The sequence below is a fragment of the Hyperolius riggenbachi genome, chromosome 10, assembly GCF_040937935.1.
Source record: "Hyperolius riggenbachi isolate aHypRig1 chromosome 10, aHypRig1.pri, whole genome shotgun sequence".
Classification (NCBI taxonomy): Eukaryota; Metazoa; Chordata; class Amphibia; order Anura; family Hyperoliidae; genus Hyperolius; species Hyperolius riggenbachi.
The window spans coordinates 174,027,637-174,051,158 of NC_090655.1; the positions used below are offsets into that span (position 1 = coordinate 174,027,637).

At 47.0% G+C, this 23,522-nt stretch overlaps 1 protein-coding gene across 4 annotated transcripts in view; it reads right to left on the reverse strand.

Annotated features, from left to right (window-relative positions):
* The window catches only part of LOC137533954 (calcium-binding protein 2-like), a 619,507-nt gene that overhangs the window by 380,250 nt on the left and 215,735 nt on the right, over nt 1-23,522 (reverse strand). For all 4 annotated transcript variants that reach the window (XM_068255280.1, XM_068255279.1, XM_068255278.1 and 1 more), the window contains one exon: nt 20,055-20,189. In XM_068255280.1, the coding sequence (XP_068111381.1) occupies nt 20,055-20,189 (135 nt within the window). The remainder of the gene's footprint in view (nt 1-20,054; nt 20,190-23,522) is intronic.

The following is a 23,522-nucleotide window of genomic DNA, read 5'->3' on the forward strand; positions in this document are numbered from 1 at the left end:
CGAAACCGACCTCATCGGAAACAGAAGCCACCAAAACATGCCCATCAGCACTACAAGTCTCAGCGTAACACCCATCAGGACTGTGGATACCAGAGAAGAAGCCATTGACACCCTCCAGACAATACCCACCACCTTCCAAGGAGTGTCCAAAAATACCAAATCTGCCACAAAACCTGTTCGAAGTGTCCCTTACAACACAAAAGCCACCGTTGATCTTATCCAGGGTACCAAGCAAAAACTCTCCTGGAATCTCCCAAAACCCTTTGGAGCTCTGCAGAGATCCCAAGAGGTCAGAACGCTCACCAGGCTCACATGGAGAACCGCCAAGAACCCCTATGGAACCAATGATTATCCTGGATTCAGAATTACGAGGACACCCATCAAGATCAAGACTTTCAGGGATCACTTCTGGGCATGCAAGCAGACAGGCTAAATCAGAACATGTCTCCACCGAGGAAGCATCTGAGTAAGCTGGAAACCGAGGCATACTTGGGCTTTCTGGGTCACAGAGCACACTGGGGTACACCAGCACAGGAGAAACCTCAGGACATGTCGGGGAACTGCCAACCTCAGAGTCCGGCACGAGGAAACCAAAACCAGGACCGGGCAGCAAATCGTCACGAGTAGAGGTCATAGGTACTGGTCTTTCAAAAGAAGACTCGGTCTCCGGCTTAAAAATCTCAATGACTGTAATGATATCTGACAGAAATTCATCATTGACTACACATGACTGAAGCTCCACCAGAGCTGAAAAGGTAGCCAGCAAGGCAGCAATGCCTACGGAAGAGGGTAACACCTCAGAAGGACTTGGGGGGCAGGAGACATCTCCTACAAGTTCTGCACCCTTTGGGAGGGACTCGGAGACCTCCAGAACATCAAACAAGACCTCAGGAACATCATTTTTCAAGTTTTCTAGAAAGGATTCTGTACTATCCATATTACAGGACAAAACTGGAACTTTATTTTGTGAACAGGGCAGATGTCTCAGGGAAGGTTCCACCATAAACTGAGACTGAATTTCATCATCAGGACAGGGATACACAGAAATATCTGGTGAAACTAACTCTGGCCTTCTGAGTTTCGTTTCACTGCAGGGAAATTCCTCCATAGCAGTCAAACCAGACTGCAATTCCAAAATAGCAGAGAAACAGGTAACAATGGTTGCAATACCTAGACGAGCCTCTAGGGACACTGCAGGAGATTTTAAACAAGGTAATATTGACTCATCCAGATTACTGGATGGAGAGTCAGTACTTACTTCAGAATCAGACTTGCAAATGTCAATGCGAGTGGACATAATGTCTTTATTCATGATGCAGGGCAGGCTCAGAGACATCTTCTCTGGACAGAGCAAAGGTGCTTCAGTATCAGGTTCACAAAACCAAAGTGCTGTCTCACTCTTAGACTCGGCTAACGATGTCGAATCCGAGGAGACAGAACGCAAAATTTGCGAATCCACAATCGCTTTAGGTTGCGAAACCGAACACTCCAAAGACAGGGATTCTGAGGTCTCCAGGCTGGATTGCTGGATCTCAGAAACGCCAGCTGACAATGTACCTTTACAAACGTCACCTGAATGACGTACACGTAATTCTTTCAGAATCATTTTCCACATACAAATCAGCGGACTCACAAAGTCAAATTCACACCCCTTTTTTTCTCTTAAGGCGGAAGCATAACTTATACATGCTCTCAAGACAGATTCACTTCTGGCAATGTAGTACTCACAAAACGACTCTGAATCGTTCTCCAATTCATACACCAACGCTTCAAGCTGTTTTTTCTGGAACGGGGGCTCCCATTCACACCTGACTAGGTCTGAGTATTCATACTGAACAATGTTAGGGGAAGTTGTGACAACAACATGAGGAATTATATTAATTTTACTCTTGAAACTGCATAGTTTGGGAATTTTCCCCATAGCAAGATCACAGATGAAGGATCTTAAAGTAGTACTGGGAGAAGAAGATCTGTTTTTACATGACAAGGGATCCCACAAATCATTGACAAAACTGACACACTCACGCCGATCACAATAGGCAGGAACATCCGAGAAACAGGCATCAGATCGCACAGATTTAACCTCTAAACAAACGGGAGAAACTCCATCAGAATTCACGCAGGTGTCCACACTCACTTGCTTTACCCCAGAAAGACAGGAATAATCATGTGACAATGGTGTCTCTTTATTGGAAATAATTGGTTGGTGTGTGTGCAATTCGTCCAAAATAGTCTGCCACACATAAATCACCAGATCCACATCACACTCATCACATTCATCAGAATCGATCAAAAGGTACATAGAGTCGAGACAATTATTCAGGTCATCCGTGCTCTTTGCGATATAAAAATCGCAAAAGGCTTTCCAATCGAAATCAAACTCTTCCAACAAGGCCCCAATCCCCCATGAGGCAAATGGCGGTTCAAACAACCCAGTATCTAGGTAATCTCCATATGGGTTGGGGTCAGGAACGAGGACAGACTTTTTAACTGCTTTAATGTAGTGTGCGATCCTACCTATAATAGGATCCACATATGCCTTTGCCTCAGGCAATGACATCTGAAACAAATCGAAGGTTCCCTCTGCCCTGGGAATTTTGGTTCGGCTGGACATTCTGTAACGATTGTGGAATCGTCTCCGCGGTCAGCGCACCAGACGTGCGCTGACGCGGCAGATTTCCTCCACAAGCGTATTATTGCAGAAACCCAGGCTAGGTGCTATGCACCCGCAGAGGGCAATTCCCACCGGCAGATGGCGCTGTGGAGTGCAGGCGAACACCGCCGCTGCACAGCCACAGATGCCGGATGGGAATTGTACAGAACCCGATAAACGGTGCTGAAGAGCCCTTAAAGAGAAAGAGCACAGGGACAGGATGTATGTGTGTGCACCAAACTAGCCGCCACCCAGCGACAGTGAACACACAACAGCGGAAACAAAGTGGGAACGCTATCGCAAGATTGGCGATTGCCGATAGAGACACAAGACAGAGCAGGACAGCGCACAAGGGTAGCAAAGGCACAGCAAATCATACAATGAGGAGATGCGGAAAATAACAAACGCTAACTGAACGCGTACCCCGCACTCATTCGCAACAGTGCACGCGTTCGTGCGTGGTCCCCGCGTGATAAGCACAACAGGGACAAGCACGCCTAACTAACCGACACAAGACAGACACCACACAAACGCGCTTGCTACACGGTTGCCTACCGCAGGCACCAGCAAGCGCACGCAACCAGACAGACAACGAGAATCGATCAAACAGGAACCACTGCTCTTACCGTCAGAGCCAGTGCAAACCAGGTATCAGAAAGATCCACTGCTCTTGCTGTCAGAGCAGTGTGATCCAAGCACACGACAAACAGAAGGAGTAACCAGCAGCGACCGCAGCCGAGGTTAGGTCCAAGATTCAGACCAGAGGAATCCACTGCCACTAACGCTAGGGCAAGTGCGATTCAGACAGACAGAACAGAAGGATCCACAGCGCTAGCGCAAGATGCTAGTGCGATCCAAATACAGAGTAGCAGGACAGAAGGATCCACAGTACTAGCGAAAAGAGGCTAGCACGATCCAGGGAAACAGAACAGAAGGATCCACAGTACTAGCGAAAAGCGGCTAGCACGATCCAGGGAAACAGATCAGAAGGGGCTACCAGCAACAACCGCTGTTCCGGTTAGCACCCCACAGACAGACAGAACAGACAATACAAATAATGCAATCCTAACTGCACTAGGGAAACTGCCTAGTGCATTCCCACGAATTACACTAAGATAACTTTAACAAACGAGAATGGCTGACACTCAGGAGTGTCCATCAGGAACAGACCATGAAAGGGAAATGTCCAGCAAACCATTCTGGGAGCAGAATGCTTTTATAGTGCCAGTCATCAAAAGGAGGCAGGTAAGGGATTTGCATGACTAATATATGCAAATTCCTCAGCAACACACGCTGCAAAACTGACAGAAGGACTCCTTTCCAAAGTCCTGCAGCATACAAACCTAAACAATGGTCAAAAGGCTGCCTGCCTGCGCAGGCAGCTGAGCGGATTCTCACAACATGCCTAATTTTTTTAAACGATTATAGCACACTTTCTGTAAATCCAATAAACTTCATTTCACTTCTCAAATATCACTGTGTGTGTCTCCTATATGGATACATTTAACTGGCATTTTTTATCGTAACAACCACCGATTTATACAGGAAAATCATGACAATTAACAAGGTTGCCCAAGCTTTCGCATCCCACTGTATTCTATTCTCGCGATTCCCCCACTGGATGCCTTTTTCAAACATCCTTATATAGTTTATTGGGAGAGAAAGCTCCAAGAAACTGCATTTGGAAACTTGGGGAGACATCTGGCTCAATGCCAGGAAGACATCCCTTTGCTTTCAAACTAAGGAGAGTATTTCTAAAATTATGTTTTGTTGGTACAATACACCCCATAAATTGGATAGATTTTTTTTCCACAAGTGCTGGATGACTGTTGAAGGGAATGTGGGGAGGTGGGCGCTATGTCTCACATTTATTGGCACTGTGCTAAGATACAAGAGTTTTAGATTCAGGTCAGGAAACTTGTTAAACAAGTAATTAAGAAGATTTTCCCTTGGACCCATGGGCTCATGTATTGAGGAAGCCTTCTTAAGGCTTGCGTAAGCATACACAGAAAAAGTTGAATCTCAATCTGACTGCGGCAAGGGTGGCCATAGCTTGTGATGGGCTGAACCTCCGATTTTAGGTTCGCGAACTTCCGCGGAAGGTTCGGTTCGCGAAAAAGTTCACGAACCGCAATAGACTTCAATGGGGAGGCGAACTTTGAAAAATAGAAAAAATTATGCTGGCCACAAAAGTGATGGAAAAGATGTTTCAAGAAGTCTAACACCTGGAGGGGGGCATGGCGGAGTGGGATACACACCAAAAGTCCCGGGGAAAAATCTGGATGTGACGCAAAACAGCGTTTTAAGGGCAGAAATCACATTGAATGCTAGATTGCAGGCCTAACGTGCTTTAAAACATCTTGCATGTGTATACATCAATCAGGTAGTGTAATTAGAGTACTGCTTCACACTGACGCACCAAACTAACTGTGTAATGCACCGCAAGTTACCAGCTGTTTGTGTAGTGACGGCCATGCTGGACTACTGCGCAACATGGCGAGATTGCTCTTCCTCACTCAGTGATGTCAGGTAATGTGTTACTGCCTTATCAACTTTCCATGGCATTGTTAAAAAGCTTACGTTTTGTTTTTAAATTACATTTTCTACTTGCTGTGTACTTGTTCAGTACCGCTACAATGAGAATCCTATGGAGGCGGGCAAGTCTGGCATTGTGACCCCGGGTAATGGCCGGGGAATGAGGGTTTGAATCCGGTGTGGAGCCTGAGCAACGGCTACCACTACACATCCAAGGAGGGCAGCAGGCAGGCATGCACGCCTGCCCCGAGGTATAGAGGTGGGCCGAACGGTTCGCCGGCGAACGGTTCCAGGCGAACCTCGGGTGGTTCGCCTTTGCCAGCGAAGTCGAACTTTCCCGGAAGTTCGATTCGCCCCATAATGCTCTATGAGGGTCAACTTTGACCCTCTGCATCACAGTCAGCAGGCGCATTGTAGCCAATCCGGCTATACTAAGCCCTGGAGCCCCCCCCCCCTTATATAAGGCAGGCTCCGGCGGCCATTAGCCTCACTCGTGTGCCTGCTAGAGACAGACTAGGGACAGCTGCTGCAGACTTGTTCTCCTAGGGACAGATTAGTCAGGCTCTTGCCTTCTTAGCTTGCTCCTAGCTGAATCTTATTGCTATAATAGCGCCCCAGAACAGCTCTTTTCAGAGCTCATCCTGCTCGGGTGATCAATTTTTTTTTCTGTGTTTGAAACTGACACTTGTGTTGTTTAGACAGCATTGCTAATTCATACTGTGTGTCCCACTGCCAGCAGCAGCAGCAGCAGCAGCAGCAGCAGCAGCACATTCAGCAGCACATTCAGTGACTACCTGTGTGTGTGACAGGGAGCTGCACATTGTACTACCCACCCAGTACTGCATTTACCTACTACTAGTACCTGTTGTGTTTAGTTAACCCACCTCATCACTGCATACACCTACGTTTGTGTTGAGTGAACCCACCTCGCTGCACATAACTACCTTTTGTGTTGCGTGAACTTGCCACACTGCATATAACTACCTTTTAAGTTGGGTGAACTCACCTCACTGCATATCTACCTTTTCTGTAGAGTGAACTCACCTCACTGCATATAACTACCTTTGTGTTGAGTGAACTCAGCTGACTGCATCTAACTACCTTTGTGTTCAATGAACTCACCTCACTGCATATATAACTACCTTTCGGTTGAGTGAACTCACCTCACTGCATATAGCTACCTTTTGTGTTCAGTGAACTCACCTCACTGCATATATAACTACCTTTGGGTTGAGTGAACTCACCTCACTGCATATCTACCTTTTCTGTTGAGTGAACTCACCTCACTGCATATAACTACCTTTGTGTTGAGTGAACTCAGCTGACTGCATCTAACTACCTGTTGTGTTCAGTGAACTCACCTCACTGCATATATAACTACCTTTGGGTTGAGTGAACTCACCTCACTGCATATAGCTACCTTTTCTGTTGAGTGAACTCACCTCACTGCATATAACTACCTTTGTGTTGAGTGAACTCAGCTGACTACATCTAACTACCGTTTGTGTTCAGTGAACTCACCTCACTGCATATATAACTACCTTTGGGTTGAGTGAACTCACCTCACTGCATATCTACCTTTTCTGTTGAGTGAACTCACCTCACTGAATATACCTAGCTTCCCCCCGAGATGGACAAAATGGACAAACCAGGTAGAGGAAGAGGTAGAGGCAGACCCAGAGGAAGGCCACCTGGCACTGGCAGGTCTGTGCGAGGTGGTGTTGCTGTGATTTCGTGCGGACCTGGCCCAAAGTACAGTGCTCAGAAGAAGGCACGTGCCATCACTTCCCAAAATTGTGAGGACGTGCTTGAGTATTTAACACAGAACACCTCATCTCCCGCAGCCACCAGCGCTACAACAAGCACCACATCCGCTGCATTTGACACTTCGCAGGAGTTATTTGGTGGTGGTGGTGAAATCACTAATTCACAGCCACTACTGCAACAACAAGAAGAAGGCGCAGGTACACCACCTCATACGTCTGAGTTAGGTGGTGATAGTATGGACGTAACGTGTGAGGAGGGGCAGGATGAACCACCTGAAGTTGGTGCAGTTGTGGAGTTGTCTGAGGAAAGCGAAGCTGGGCAGGAGGATTATGATGACGATTATATGGATGCCACGTATGTTCCCAATAGAGGAGATGACCAGTGGGACAGTTCAGAGGGGGAGCCAGAGAGGAGTAGGAGGAGACGACTCCATGATAGAAGCAGAGGGAGCTCGTCCTCAGAAACAGCTGGGGGCAGTGTCCGGCGCCATGTATCGCCAGCCAGCCAACATGCCCTTCGAAGTCTGCTGTTGATGCCACCGTAGTGCCATCACCCCAGGGGGGCTCAGCGGTTTGGAAATATTTTAACGTGTGTACCTCAGATAGGAGCAAAGCCATCTGTTCTCTCTGCCTCCAAAAATTGAGCCGTGGAAAGGGCAACACTCACGTAGGGACAAGTGCCTTACGAAGGCACCTGGAGAAGAGAAAAGGCACAAACAGCTATGGGAAGAACACCTGAGGAAAAGCAGCACCCCTCAAAAGACAAGCCACCCTCCTTCTCTTCTTCCTCCTTCAGGTGCATCGTTTTCATCCGCTTTCTCCCTTGAACCTTCACAGCCACCCTCCTTCACACCACCTCTGCCCATGAGCGGTTCCTGCTCCTCTGCCCACAGCAGTAGCCAGGAGTCCGTGAAGGAAGTCTTTGAGCGGAAGAAACCAATTTTGGCCAGTCACCCTCTTGCCCTGCGTCTGACAGCTGGTGTGGCGGAACTATTAGCTCGCCAGCTATTACTATACAAGCTGGTGGAGTCAGAGGCTTTCCGTAAATTTGTAGCCATTGGGACACCGCAGTGGAAGATACCAGGCCGCACTTATTTTTCACGAAAGGCCATACCCAAACTGTACTGTGCAGTTCAGAGGCAAGTGGTGTCATCTATTGCGAAGAGCGTTGGGTCAAGGGACCACCTGACCACGGATGCCTGGTCTGCCAAGCACGGGCAGGGCTGCTACATTACGTACACAGCCCATTGGGTCAACCTGGTGACCAATGGCAGCAAGCAGGGAGTACGTGGCTGCGCAGCGGACCGACTTGTGACACCTCCACGGCTTGCAGGCAGGCCTCCTGCCACCTCCTCTCCTCCTCCATCTACATCCTCTTCGCTGTCAACCTCCTCCTCCTCCTTGGCTGAGTGGCAGTTCAACTCTAGCGGTGCTTCAATCTCCTCTTCCTCTCCAGCTACACAGCCCCATCTCCCCAGAGCCTATGCTGCTTGCCAGGTACGATGGTGTCACGCAATTTTAGACATGTTTTGCCTCAAAGCGGAGAGTCACACTGGAGCAGCTCTCCTGGCTGCTCTTAACAAACAGGTGGAGCAATGGCTGACCTCGCACCAGCTGGAGATTGGCAACGTGCTGTGTGACAACGGCAGCAATCTCCTTTCCGCTTTGAATTTGGGAAAGCTGACACAAGTACCCTGCATGGCACATGTGCTGAAGCTGGTCGTGCAAAGATTTGTCTCAAAGTACCCAGGCTTAGAGGATGTCCTGAAGCAGACCAGGAAGTTGTGTGGGCATTTCAGGCGGTCTTATACGGCCATGGCACGCTTTGCGGACATTCAGCGGAAAAACAACTTGCCGGTGAGACGCTTGATATGCAATAGCCCAACTCGCTGGAATTCCACCCTGCTCATGTTCTCTCGCCTGCTAGACCAGGAGAAAGCCGTCACCCAGTACTTGTACAACTACAGTAGAAGGACACAATCTGGGAAGATGGGGATGTTGTGGCCCAACAGCTGGACACTGATGCGAAATACATGCAGGACCATGCGGCCGTTTGAGGAGGTGACCAACCTGGTGAGTCGCGCTGAAGGCACCATCAGCGACTTGATCCCCTACGCTTACTTCCTGGAGCGTGCCGTGCGTAGAGTGGTGGATGAAGCTGTGGAGGAGTGGGAACAGGAACAGCTACGGCAGGAGGATTCGTGGGAGCGATTTACATCCGAACCACATGTTTCCTCGACACCTGCGGCACCACAGAGGGGGGAGGAGGAGGAAGAAGAGGAGTCGTGTGGGGAAGGAGAGGAGTCAGACTTGGATGACGATTATCAGGAAGGTGTTTCTGTGGAGGAGGAAGAGGTGGCGGCGGCAGAAGAACAACCGCAGCCATCACAGGGGTCTTCTGCTGCTCCAGGTTCCCGTGGTATTGTTCGTGGCTGGGGGGAGGAAGAGGAGTTGCGTGACGTCACTGTGGAAGAGTAAGAGGAGATGGAGAGTATATCTGGATCCGACTTTGTGCAGATGGCCTCTTTCATGTTGTCCAGCCTGTTGAGGGACCCCCCGTATAAAAAACTCAAGGGGAATGACCTGTACTGGGTGGCCACGCTACTAGACCCTCGGTACAGGCACAATCTCAACAGTAGCCGGAAAGGATGCAGCACTTGCAGAACAAGCTGTCAATGATGCTTTACAATGCATTTAAGGGTGATGTGACAGTACATCGCAATAAAGGTACCACTGGCAGTAATCCTCCTCCTCACCAGTCCACGCAGGCAAGGACAGGACGCTCCAGCGATCTCGGGGTGATGTCGGACATGCGGACATTCTTTAGTCCAATGCCTCGCAGTAGCCCTTCGGGATCCATCCTCCACCAACGCCTGGACCAGCAGGTAGCCAACTACCTGGCCTTAAGTGTGGATGTACACACTGCAACTGCGAGCAGCGAGGATGAACCCTTGCTCTACTGGTTGCGCATGCTTGACCTGTGGCCAAGCCGTCCCAATTTGCCATACAAGCGTCCTGTCAGAAAGGACCTTCAGTGCAGCTGGAGGCATTGTCACTGAGAAGAGAAGTCGCCTAAGTCATGACAGTGTTCAGTACCTGACCTTTATCAAAATGAATGAGGCATAGATCCCTGAGGGCTATTGCACGACCGAAGACTAAGTCAGTCCTCACACACAGCATCTCTGCCTGCAAGGATTTAAAGTTGATTCATTACAATTAGGGCCTCAAAAGTCCTCCTGAGTCCTGTTTTGTTATTTTTGGTCACTACCTCGGGGCGGGCGTGCATGCATGCCTGCCTGCTGCCCTCCTTGCCTGGATGTGTGGTGGTAGCCGTTTCTTAGGCTCCAACTCCAGAACGCAATACAACCATCTACAGTTTCAAACAATTTAAAAATACTACAATCTACATTTAAAACAATTTTAAAAAACAACCATCTACAGTTTCAAACAATTTAAAAATACAACCATCTACAGTTTCAAACAATTGAAAAAAATGGCAAAAAACTTGCCCTCCGTAAAACATTCTTGGCAAATGCTTTCGACTTGGTTTGTCTTCCGCTGGGTCAAGGGTCCATCTGACCACCGATGCCTGGTCTGCAAAGCACGGTCAGGGCAGCTACAGCATGGGTCTCAGCAGGCTCCCACTTCGGGCCGGAATCCAACCTTCATTCCCCGCCCATTACCCGTGGTGACAATGGCAGACTTGCCCTCCATAACGGATTCCTGTTAAAGGATTTAAAGTTGATTCATTACAATTAGGGCCTCAAAAGCTCTCCTGAGTCCTGTATTGTTATTTTTGGTCACTACCTCGGGGCGTGCGTGCATGCCTGCCTGCTGCCCTCCTTGCCTGGATGTGTGGTGGTAGCCATTTCTTAGGCTCCAACTCCGGAACACAATACAACCATCTACATCCTTTAACGTGAACCAGTTATGGCGGGCAAAGATGACACCACATTCCTTTCACGAGAATCATATGGATGCGGGCAAGTCTGCCATTTGTGACCCCGGGTAATGGCCGGGGAATGAGGGATGGAATCCAGTGTGGAGCCTGAGCAACGGCTACCACTACACAGGAAAGGAGGGCAGCAGGCAGGCATGCACGCCCGCCCCGACGTAGTCACCAAAAATAACAATACAGGACTCAGGAGGACTTTTAAGACCCTAATTGTAATGAATCAACTTTAAATCCTTTAACGGGAATCCGTTATGGAGGGCAAGTCTGCCATCCATTCAAGTGCAAGTTCTGCACTGACTGCCAGGTATAATACAATGTGCAGTCACAGAGACAGTGAAAGGTATGCAGTGAGTGCAAACAGCCGTTTGTGTAGCGACGGCCGTGCTGGACTGGTGCGCACCATGACGAGAGTGCAGGTGATGGTGGCTTTTCAGCCCATATGCTCGCCCGGCTGATGTAGCTGAATGACAGAACAGTGACTGTCCAGCTGATCAAATTTGGTCTGACCACAATGAAACAACGACCTTATTATCTTTGGGGTGCCACCCCCACCCGAGTCACTCATATAGCCGATGGTCATTGCTTCATTGTGATACGCAAGCCCCTTCACCGCGGCAAGGTAATGATCACGAAGGGAGATGGGCACATGTACATGCCTTTTGTTTTTTGTTGCAGCCGCCTGCAGTTCAGCCAGAAAAATTAGGCAGGCATGTGCACGCCCCAGAAAAATTTGTATAGCGGCCGCTGCTAGCAGCGGCCTTAAAAATTCTGGAATCCGCCTAGAGTCCTGGACCCTGGTGGTGGTGGCGGAGAAGGCAGTCAAGCGGCCTGCAGGCAGAGATACTGTGTGTGGGGACTGACTTAGTCTTCGGTCGTGCAATAGCCCTCAGGGATCCATTCCTCATTCATTTTGATAAAGGTCAGGTACTGAACACTGTCATGACTTAGGCAACTTCTCTTCTCAGTGACAATGCCTCCAGCTGCACTAAAGGTCCTTTCTGACAGGACGCTTGCGGCAGGGCAAGAGAGAAGTTGTGTGGCAAATTGGGACAGCTCTGGCCACAGGTCAAGCATGCGCAACCAGTAGAGCAAGGGTTCATCCTCGCTGCTCGCAGTCGCAGTGTGTACATCCACACTTAAGGCCAGGTAGTCGGCTACCTGCTGGTCCAGGCGTTGGTGGAGGGTGGACTCCGAAGGGCTACTGCGAGGAGTTGGGCTAAAGAATGTCCGCATGTCCGACATCACCCCGAGATCGCTGGAGCGTCCTGTCCTTGCCTGCGTGGACTGGGGAGGAGGAGGAGGATTACTGCCAGTGGTACCTTTATTGCGTTGTACTGTCACATCACCCTTAAATGCATTGTAAAGCATCATTGACAGCTTGTTCTGCAAGTGCTGCATCCTTTCCGCCTTCTGTTGAGTTGGTAACAGATCTGCCACTTTGTGCCTGTACCGAGGGTCTAGTAGCGTGGCCACCCAGTACAGGTCATTCCCCTTGAGTTTTTTATACGGGGGGTCCCTCAACAGGCTGGACAACATGAAAGAGGCCATCTGCACAAAGTCAGATCCAGACGTACTCTCCATCTCCTCTTGCTCTTCCACAGTGACGTCACGCAACTCCTCTTCCTCCCCCCAGCCACGAACAATACCACGGGAACATGGAGCAGCAGAAGCCCCCTGTGATGGCTGCTGCGGTTGTTCTTCTGCCACCACCGCCGCCTCTTCCTCCTCCACAGAAACACCTTCCTCATAATCGTCATCTGAGTCTGCCTCCTCTCCTTCCCCACACGACTCCTCTTCTTCCTCCTCCTCCCACCTCTGTGGTGCCGCAGGTGTCAAGGAAACATGTGGTTCGGATGTAAATCGCTCCCACGAATCCTCCTGCCATAGCTGTTCCTGTTCCCACTCCTCCACAGCTTCATCCACCACTCTACGCACGGCATGTTCCAGGAAGTAAGCGTAGGGGATCAAGTCGCTGATGGTGCCTTCAGCGCGACTCACCAGGTTGGTCACCTCCTCAAACGGCCGCATGGTCCTGCATGCATTTCGCATCAGTGTCCAGCTTTTGGGCCGCAACATCCCCATCTTCCCAGATTGTGTCCTTCTACTGTAGTTGTACAGGTACTGGGTGACGGCTTTCTCCTGGTCTAGCAGGCGAGAGAACATGAGCAGGGTGGAATTCCAGCGAGTTGGGCTATCGCATATCAAGCGTCTCACCGGCAAGTTGTTTTTCCGCTGAATGTCCGCAAAGCGTGCCATGGCCGTATAAGACCGCCTGAAATACCCACACAACTTTCTGGTCTGCTTCAGGACATCCTCTAAGCCTGGGTACTTTGAGACAAATCTTTGCACGACCAGCTTCAGCACATGTGCCATGCAGGGTACATGTGTCAGCTTTCCCAAATTCAAAGCGGAAAGGAGATTGCTGCCGTTGTCCCACACCACGTTGCCAGCTGGTGCGGGGTCAGCCATTGCTCCACCTGTTTGTTAAGAGCAGCCAGGAGAGCTGCTCCAGTGTGACTCTCCGCTTTGAGGCAAGACATGTCTAAAATTGCGTGACACCATCGTACCTGGCATGCAACGTAGGCTCTGGGGAGATGGGGCTGTGTAGCTGGAAAGGAAGAGGAGATGGCAGCACCGCTAGAGTTGAACTGCCACTCAGCCAAGGAGGAGGAGGAGGTTAACACCGAAGAGGATGTAGCTGGAGGAAAAGGAGAGGAGGTGGCAGGAGGCCTGCCTGCAAGCCGTGGAGGTGTCACAAGTCGGTCCACTGCGCAGCCACGTACTCCCTGCTTGCTGCCATTGGTCACCAGGTTGACCCAATGGGCTGTGTACGTAATATAGCGGCCCTGCCCGTGCTTGGCAGACCAGGCATCCGTGGTCAGGTAGACCCTTGACCCAACGCTCTCGCAATAGATGACACCACTTGCCTCTGAACTGCACGGTACAGTTTGGGTATGGCCTTTCGTGAAAAATAAGTGCGGCCTGGTATCTTCCACTGCGGTGTCCCAATGGCCACAAATTTATGGAAAGCCTCTGACTCCACCAGCTTGTATGGTAATAGCTGGCCAGCTAATAGTTCCGCCACACCAGCTGTCAGACGCCGGGCAAGAGGGTGACTGGCCGAAATTGGCTTCTTCCGCTCAAAGACTTTCTTCACGGACACCTGACTACTGCTGTGGGCAGAGGAGCAGGAACCGCTCAAGGGCAGAGGCGGTGTGAAGGAGGGTGGCTGTGAAGGTTCAAGGGAGAAAGCGGATGAAGACAATGCACCTGAAGGAGGAAGAGGAGAAGGAGGGTGGCTTGTCTTTTGAGGAGTGCTGCTTTTCCTCAGGTGTTCTTCCCATAGCTGTTTGTGCCTTTTCTCTTCTCCAGGTGCCTTCGTAAGGCACTTGTCCCTACGTGAGTGTTGCCCTTTCCACGGCTCAATTTTTGGAGGCAGAGAGAACAGATGGCTTTGCTCCTATCTGAGGCACACATGTTAAAATATTTCCAAACCGCTGAGCCCCCCTGGGGTGATGGCACTACGGTGGCATCAACAGCTGACCTTGAAGGGCATGTTGGCTGGTTGGCCATAGCTGGCGATACATGGTGCCGGACACTGCCCCCAGCTGTTTCTGAGGACGAGCTCCCTCTGCTTCTATCATAGAGTCGTCTCCTCCTACTCCTCTCTGGCTCCCCCTCTGAACTGTCCCCCTGGTCATCTCCTCTATTGGGGACATACGCGGCATCCGTATAATCGTCATCATAATCCTCCTGCCCAGCTTCACTTTCCTCAGACAACTCCACAACTGCACCAACTTCAGGTGGTTCATCATGCCCCTCCTCACACGTTACGTCCATACTATCGCCACCTAACTCAGACGTATGAGGTGGTGTACCTGCGCCTTCTTCTTGTTGTTGCAGTAGTGGCTGTGAAACAGTGATTTCACCACCACCACCAAATAACTCCTGCGAAGTGTCAAATGCAGCAGATGTGGTGCTTCTTGTAGCGCTGGTGGCTGCGGGAGATGAGGTGTTCTGTGTTAAATACTCAAGCACGTCCTCACAATTTTGGGAAGTGATGGCACATGCCTTCTTCTGAGCACTGTACTTTGGGCCAGGTCCGCACCAAATCACAGCAACACCACCTCGCACAGACCTGCCAGTGCCAAGTGGCCTTCCTCTGGGTCTGCCTCTACCTCTTCCTCTACCTGGTTTGTCCATTTTGTCCATCTCGGGGGAAGCTAGGTATATGCAGTGAGGTGAGTTCACTCAACACAAAAGGTAGTTATATGCAGTGAGGTGAGTTCGCTCAACAGAAAAGGTAGATATGCAGTGAGGTGAGTTCACTCAACCCAAAGATAGTTATATATGCAGTGAGGTGAGTTCACTCAACCCAAAGGTAGTTATGTATGCAGTGAGGTGAGTTCACTCAATAGAAAAGGTAGATATGCAGTGAGGTGAGTTTACTCAACCCAAAGGTAGTTATATATGCAGTGAGGTGAGTTCACTGAACACAACAGGTAGTTAGATGCAGTCAGCTGAGTTCACTCAACACAAAGGTAGTTATATGCAGTGAGGTGAGTTAACTCAACAGAAAAGGTATATATGCAGTGAGATGAGTTCACTCAACCCAAAGGTAGTTATATATGCAGTGAGGTGAGTTCACTCAACAGAAAAGGTAGATATGCAGTGAGGTGAGTTCACTCAACCCAAAGGTAGTTATATATGCAGTGAGGTGAGTTCACTCAACACAACAGGTAGTTAGATGCAGTCAGCTGAGTTCACTCAACACTAAGGTAGTTATATGCAGTGAGGTGAGTTAACTCAACAGAAAAGGTAGATATGCAGTGAGGTGAGTTCACTCAACAGAAAAGGTAGATATGCAGTGAGGTGAGTTCACTCAACCCAAAGATAGTTATATATGCAGTGAGGTGAGTTCACTCAACCCAAAGGTAGTTATATGAGGTGCGTTCACTGAACACAACAGGTAGTTAGATGCAGTCAGCTGAGTTCACTCAACACAAAGGTAGTTATGTATGCAGTGAGGTGAGTTCACTCAACAGAAAAGGTAGATATGCAGTGAGGTGAGTTTACTCAACCCAAAGGTAGTTATATATGCAGTGAGGTGAGTTCACTGAACACAAAAGGTAGTTAGATACAGTCAGCTGAGTTCACTCAACACAAAGGTAGTTATATGCAGTGAGGTGAGTTAACTCAACAGAAAAGGTAGATATGCAGTGAGGTGAGTTCACTCAACCCAAAGGTAGTTATATATGCAGTGAGGTGAGTTCACTCAACAGAAAAGGTAGATATGCAGTGAGGTGAGTTCACTCAACCCAAAGGTAGTTATATATGCAGTGAGGTGAGTTCACTGAACACAACAGGTAGTTAGATGCAGTCAGCTGAGTTCACTCAACACTAAGGTAGTTATATGCAGTGAGGTGAGTTAACTCAACAGAAAAGGTAGATATGCAGTGAGGTGAGTTAACTCAACAGAAAAGGTAGATATGCAGTGAAGTGAGTTCACTCAACCCAAAGGTAGTTATATATGTAGTGAGGTGAGTTCCCTGAACACAAAAGGTAGTTAGATGCAGTCAGCTGAGTTCGCTCAACACAAAGGTAGTTATATGCAGTGAGGTGAGATAACTCAACAGAAAAGGTAGATATGCAGTGAGGTGAGTTCACTCAACCCAAAGGTAGTTATATATGCAGTGAGGTGAGTTCACTCAACAGAAAAGGTAGATATGCAGTGAGGTGAGTTCACTCAACCCAAAGGTAGTTATATATGCAGTGAGGTGAGTTCACTCAACAGAAAAGGTAGATATGCAGTGAGGTGAGTTCACTCAACAGAAAAGGTAGATATGCAGTGAGGTGAGTTCACTCAACCCAAAGGTAGTTATATATGCAGTGAGGTGAGTTCACTGAACACAAAAGGTAGTTAGATGCAGTCAGCTGAGTTCACTCAACACAAAGGTAGTTATATGCAGTGAGGTGAGTTCACTCAACAGAAAAGGTAGATATGCAGTGAGGTGAGTTCACTCAACCCAAAGGTAGTTATATATGCAGTGAGGTGAGTTCACTCAACAGAAATGGTAGATATGCAGTGAAGTGAGTTCACTCAACCCAAAGTTAGTTATATATGCAGTGAGGTGAGTTCACTGAACACAACAGGTAGTTAGATGCAGTCAGCTGAGTTCACTCAACACAAAGGTAGTTATATGCAGTGAGGTGAGTTCACTCAACAGAAAAGGTAGATATGCAGTGAGGTGAGTTCACTCAACCCAAAAGGTAGTTATGTGCAGTGAGGTGGGTTCACTCAACACAAACGTAGGTGTATGCAGTGATGAGGTGGGTTAACTAAACACAACAGGTACTAGTAGTAGGTTAATGCAGTACTGGGTGGGTAGTACAATGTGCAGCTCCCTGTCACACACACTCGTAGTCACTGAATGTGCTGCTGAATGCTGGTGGGCTGCTGGCAGTGGGACACACACATTATGAATTAGCAATGCTGTCTAAGCAACACAAGTGTCTCACACACACAGGTAGTCACTGAATGTGCTGCTGCTGCTGCTGCTGGCAGTGGGACACACAGTATGAATTAGCAATGCTGTCTAAACAACACAAGTGTCAGTTTCAAACACAGAAAAAAAAATTGATCACACGAGCAGGATGAGCTCTGAAAAGAGCTGTTCTGGGGTGCTATTATAGCAATAAGATTCAGCTAGGAGCAAGCTAAGAAGGCAAGAGCCTGACTAATCTGTCCCTAGGAAAACAAGTCGGCAGCAGCTGTCCCTAGTCTGTCTCTAGCAGGCACATGAGTGAGGCTAATGGCCGCCGGAGCCTGCCTTATATAAGGGGGGTGGGGCTCCAGGGCTTAGTATAGCCGGATTGACTACAATGCGCCTGCTGACTGTGATGCAGAGGGTCAAAGTTGACCCTCATAGAGCATTATGGGGCGAATTGAACTTCCGGGAAAGTTCGCCTTCGCCGGCGAAGGCGAAACACCCGAGGTTCGCCTGGAACCGTTCGCCGGCAAACCGTTCAGCCCACCTCTAGCCATAGCGTCTAATTGTAAAAATAGGGCGAGTTTCTATGCATATGGTAGGCTTCTTGGCTGGCTGCCTTATGAATTTGGGTGGAAGGAATGGGAAGATACTAGGGGCTCTGATAGCTTTACCACGGGCAATCTTGGTTTACTGTTTTTTTTTTTGTTTTTTTTTTCCTTTTTCTTTTCTTTTTCTTTGGTTCTTTGGTCTTGTTTAAATCAGAGAGACATTCATTTTAGGGCGTACGTTAAAAAGGGGCGCTGGGAAAAAAGGGCGCCGGGTTTTTAACGATAAGCATGGATAACGTTTAAAAATGTATTGTACTGTATTTCGTTTAAAATTAATGTTTTTTAAAGTTATAAATCATTAAATAATGTGCATTAAATCGGCGATTGTAAAAACGTTAATCTTTCGTTTAAATAGTGAAACGTATAATAACGTTTAAAAAAAAATTACTAAGTAACCCTCCCTGTACCTACCCCTAACCCCTAGACCCCCCTGTTGATGCCTAAACCTAAGACCCCCCCTGTTGGTGCCTAAGTAACCCTCCCTGTACCTACCCCTAACCCCTAGACCCCCCTGTTAGTGCCTAAACCTAAGACCCCCCTGTTGGTGCCTAAACCTAAGACCCCCCTGTTAGTGCCTAAACCTAAGACCCCCCTGTTGGTGCCTAAACCTAAGACCCCCCTGTTGGTGCCTAAACCTAAGACCCCCTGTTGGTGCCTAAACCTAAGACCCCCCTGTTGGTGCCTAAACCTAAGACCCCCCTTTTGGTGCCTAAACCTAAGACCCCCTGTTGGTGCCTAAACCTGAGACCCCCCTGTTGGGGCCTAAAGCCTAAGACCCCCCTGTTGGTGCCTAAACCTAAGACCCCCCTGTTGTTTTTTTTCGTTTAAAAATAAGTTAAAAAAAAAAAAAAGTACTGTTTTTCGTTTAAAAATAATGTTTGGAAAAAAATATTGTACTGTTTTTCGTTTAAAAATAATATTTAAAAATGTATAAATAATTAAATAATGTGTAATCATGAGAAACAGTAATAAAACATTAAGTCTCCGGGCGCCGCTTTTAAAACGTTAGTTTTCTCCGGCGCCCTTTTTTCCTATCGGGCGCCCATTAAACGATATTTATTATAGGAGTGAATGGCGGCGCCCGATTTGTCCACTAGCCTCAGGCGCCCGAATTTACTGTTACCCATTTTAGGTGCTAATTTGCTCATTGCCTTGACACTTAGCAACTATGGATGACCTGTTTTGTTATGCAATCTGTTCTGATCAAAGTATATGGTATGGTTGTAAACTGATTATGCTTCTGTCTTTATAATATGCCCTCCCATGATGCAAATGGACTGTATTGTTACATTTTGAAAACATGTTCAATAAAAATTGAGTCTTCGCGGCCTTTGGGCTCATCTCGCAAGTAGCATGAAACAAGTGTGGCAATCATGATCTTCACACCCATAACAAGTGTAGCCACAAAAACACCTGATCTGAAGTATGGTCCCCTGTATCGGAGGAAGGGAAGGTTAGTAGTTGGGGCCCCCCACAGATCTGGGCCCCCCTGCAACTTCAGACGCTGCTCTTCTCTAGTTACGCTCCTGTGCAGGAGGTTGTTGTAGAGTGCAGCCACAAGGGTAAACTGATCTACTGCACACACCCAAGTTGGATTAGTGGCCAAAGTAATGGAACCTTTTGCAGCGAAGACAGTGGGGCGTGGAAATGCATTGGAGGAGTGGTAGGCCTCTTCACTGCTCCACACACCTCAATATAACCTCCTTTTAGACTTATTGCTCCAGCTCGGGTATCCTATAATGCTTCCATGCATCACTATTATAGTGCCCATACACGATACAATAAAACATTTGATTTTCCCATTTATTCAATCTAAATGATCAAATCAAATGAGAGTTGAAAATATTTTTATTTTCGATCAAGAAATTCGAACGATTATCCTGTTTTTTGAGAAAAATCTGATTGGACATGCTGGAAAAATCTTTATATTCGATCTAACGGAGGAATCAAACTAAATTATCTAATCGAAAAAAATGAAAAATTGTACCATGTATGGGCACCTTTACACACAAAAACATATACACACATCCACAGACAAACACTAACTGATTTTCTGTGAGAGCTCGATGAGTTCCATCTCAGTAGGCATGTATCCCATAGTCCTCATACACTCTCCCAGTTCTTTGTAGCCAATGAATCCATCCTTGTCCCGGTCAAATTCTTTAAATGCTTCTCTTAGTTCTAAAGAGAGAATGATACTGTTATGAGCAGAGATGTATACAAAAGCAAGACAGGTATATTTCTATCCCAGATCCCAGTGCTCCCTGAAGTCACAAAAATTTAGCTGGGATCTGACTGCTGGTTGGCCAGACACCCAACCATCATACTTGGCCCTTGTTAAGCTCTGTTTTGGAGCACTGGCTAGCATATACAGTAATTCTGGAAGACACTAAAGCTATTAAAATAAATTGTGTGCTTTAAAAAGTACTAACAATACTACTACTAATAATAATTATACATATAGACATTTCAACCCTTCCCTACAGTATTCACTTTTAAGCCCTTCAGCATTGTATTTTACTATTGAATTCACTCTCACACCACACATGTATGTTATATTTAACAATGAAAATTATTGCATGTAAATATTTAATAACATGGACACGTGACTCGCGCCAGTGTTGCAAACTCTTTCACTGATAGAGAGGCTCTCTCCTGTCCTGGACTTTTTCTGAGAGTTTGCCCCCATTGCCACTTTCTGCACCCTTCCATACACCCCTTCCATGCATCCAGCCCATGCTGCTCCCTTATAGATCCCAATGGGAGAGTCAGTGGCTCTTATTTAACATAAGAGTCAATGGCGGTGCCCATTTTTGTCCACTAGCCTCATGCACCCAAATTTCCTGCTTCCCAGCCATAACGCCACTCAGAAAGCAATGTAAGGCAGTAGATCCATAGTTTACAGAGTTTGTCTCTTTGTTAAGAATTCTCTTACAGCTGTCCTCAACGATGAGATGGAGGAAGATTGCGAAGATGTGGAGTCCGTTTGGGTAAATATTCATGGTGGAAATAAAAGTTGCCAATTGCTTATTGGGGTATGCTACAGGCCACCTCTTATTAATGAAGCTGCAGAACTGCGATTACTACAGCAGATTGAAAAAGCTGCAAGTAAAAATGCGTTACTGGATCTGATCATTTCTAATAGACCAGATAATGTATCAAATTTGCAGGTTCAAGAACATTTGGGAAATAGTGATCACAACATGATAACGTTTGATCTGGTGACTGGTAGGCCACGGGGCAGCGGGACCACTAAAACTATGAATTTTAGAAAAGCAAAGTTCAATCAAATTAGGCAGGCACTAAGTTTGGTGAACTGGGATAGTGTACTACAAGGGGAAGACACTGAAGGGAAATGGCAAGCTTTTAAACGTATACTCAATCGATATTGTAGTATGTATATCCCATATGGAAACAAAATATCTAGGAATAAAAAAAGGCCTCTATGGATGAATAGAAAGGTTAAAGATAAAATGAAGAGGAAAAAGAATGCCTATAAGGTCTTAAAACAGGAGGGAACTGAGGCTGCACTAAGCAATTATAAGGAGTGCAATAAAAATTGTAAAAAAGAAATTAGGCAGGCAAAGATTGAAGCTGAAAAACAAATCGCTAAGGATATCAAATCTAACCCAAAAAAGTTTTACTAGTACATTAACTCTAAAAAAAGAAAGGTTGACTGTATAGGACTCCTAAAGGATGAGGATGGGAACTCAATGGTGGATGACCAAGGTAAGGCAGAGTTATTAAATGCTTTATTTGCTTCTGTCTTCACAAAAGAAACAGTATTGTTGCAAACTACAGAGGCGGAAGAGTCTCAATCTTCTAACTGTAATATTAAATACTTAACGCAGGAAGAAGTGAAGGCAAGACTAAATAAATTAAAAATAGACAAGGCACCTGGCCCGGATGACATGCATCCTCGGGTTCTAAGAGAATTAAGTTCAGTTATAGATAAACCTCTTTATCTTATCTTTTGTGACTCTCTTGCAACTGGCAGAGTCCCAGTGGATTGGCGTACAGCCCACGTTTTCCCATTATTTAAGAAGGGCAAAAAATCAGATCCAGGAAATTATAGACCTGTAAGATTAACATCAGTTGTAGGCAAACTATTTGAGGGGTTACTAAGAGATACTATACATGACTTCACAGTAGAAAATAATCTTATTTCTCAGCATCAACATGGGTTTACTAAAGACAGGTCCTGTTTGACTAACATGCTCAGCTTTTATGAGGTAGTGAATGCTAATATGGATATTGGGAATGCTGTAGATGTGATATACTTGGACTTTCCAAAGGCCTTCGACACTGTTCCCCACAAAAGTCTGGTGCAAAAGTTGAGGATGCAAGGACTGGGAAAGAGTCTGTGTTCATGGATAGGGAACTGGCTAATGGACAGAAAACAAAGAGTTGTGGTCAATGGATCGTACTCAAAATGGGAGACTCTTAGCAGTGGGGTCCCACAGGGGTCTGTTATGGGTCCAGTGCTCTTCAATTTATTTATTAATGACCTAGTAGATGCAGTAGTGAGCAATGTTGCTATTTTTGCAGATGATACAAAATTGTGCAGAATCATCAACTCTCAGGAAGATAGTGTCATATTGCAACAGGATCTGGATAGGATGGCTATATGGGCACATACATGGCAGATGAAATTCAATGTTGACAAATGTAAAGTCATGCATTTTGGACGTACTAATGGTCTAGCACCACACAAAATAAATGGGATACAGTTGGGGACATCAAACTTGGAGAAGGACTTAGGAGTACTCATTGACAACAAGTTAAATATTCGTACTCAATGCCAAGCCGCTGCAGCTAAAGCGAACAAAATTTTGGAATGCATTAAAAGGGAAATAAAAACTTGAGATGCTAGCATAATATTGCCCCTGTTTAACTCTCTAGTAAGGCCACATCTGGAATATGGAATTCAGTTCTGGGCACCACATTACAAAAAAGATATTGCAGTTTTAGAGCAGGTGCAGAGACGAGCAACAAAATTGATACGTGGGATGGAAGGTCTCACTTATCAAGAAAGGTTAGATAAACTGGGTTTATTTAGTCTAGAGAAAAGACGCCTTAGAGGGGATCTAATTAACATGTATAAATACATCAGAGGGCAATATAATAGCTTGGCGGATGAGCTTTTTGTCCCTAGGCCTTCTCAAAGGACTAGAGGACATGATCTGCGCATGGAGGAAAAACGTTTTAGCCATTTATTTAGGAAAGGGTTCTTTACAGTAAGAGTGATTAAGATGTGGAATGCATTGCCACAGGAAGTCGTTATGGCAAACGCTATACCTGCATTTAAAGGGGGCTTACATGCTTTCCTTGCGTTGAAAGACATCCATGGCTACAATTACTAGGTTATGCCTAATGATGTTGATCCAGGGATTTTATCTGATTGCCATCTGGAGTCAGGAAGGAATTTTTCCCTTTAGGGGCTAATTGGACCATGCCTTGTAAGGGTTTTTTTCGCCTTCCTTTGGATCAACAGGGATATGTGAGGGAGTGGGC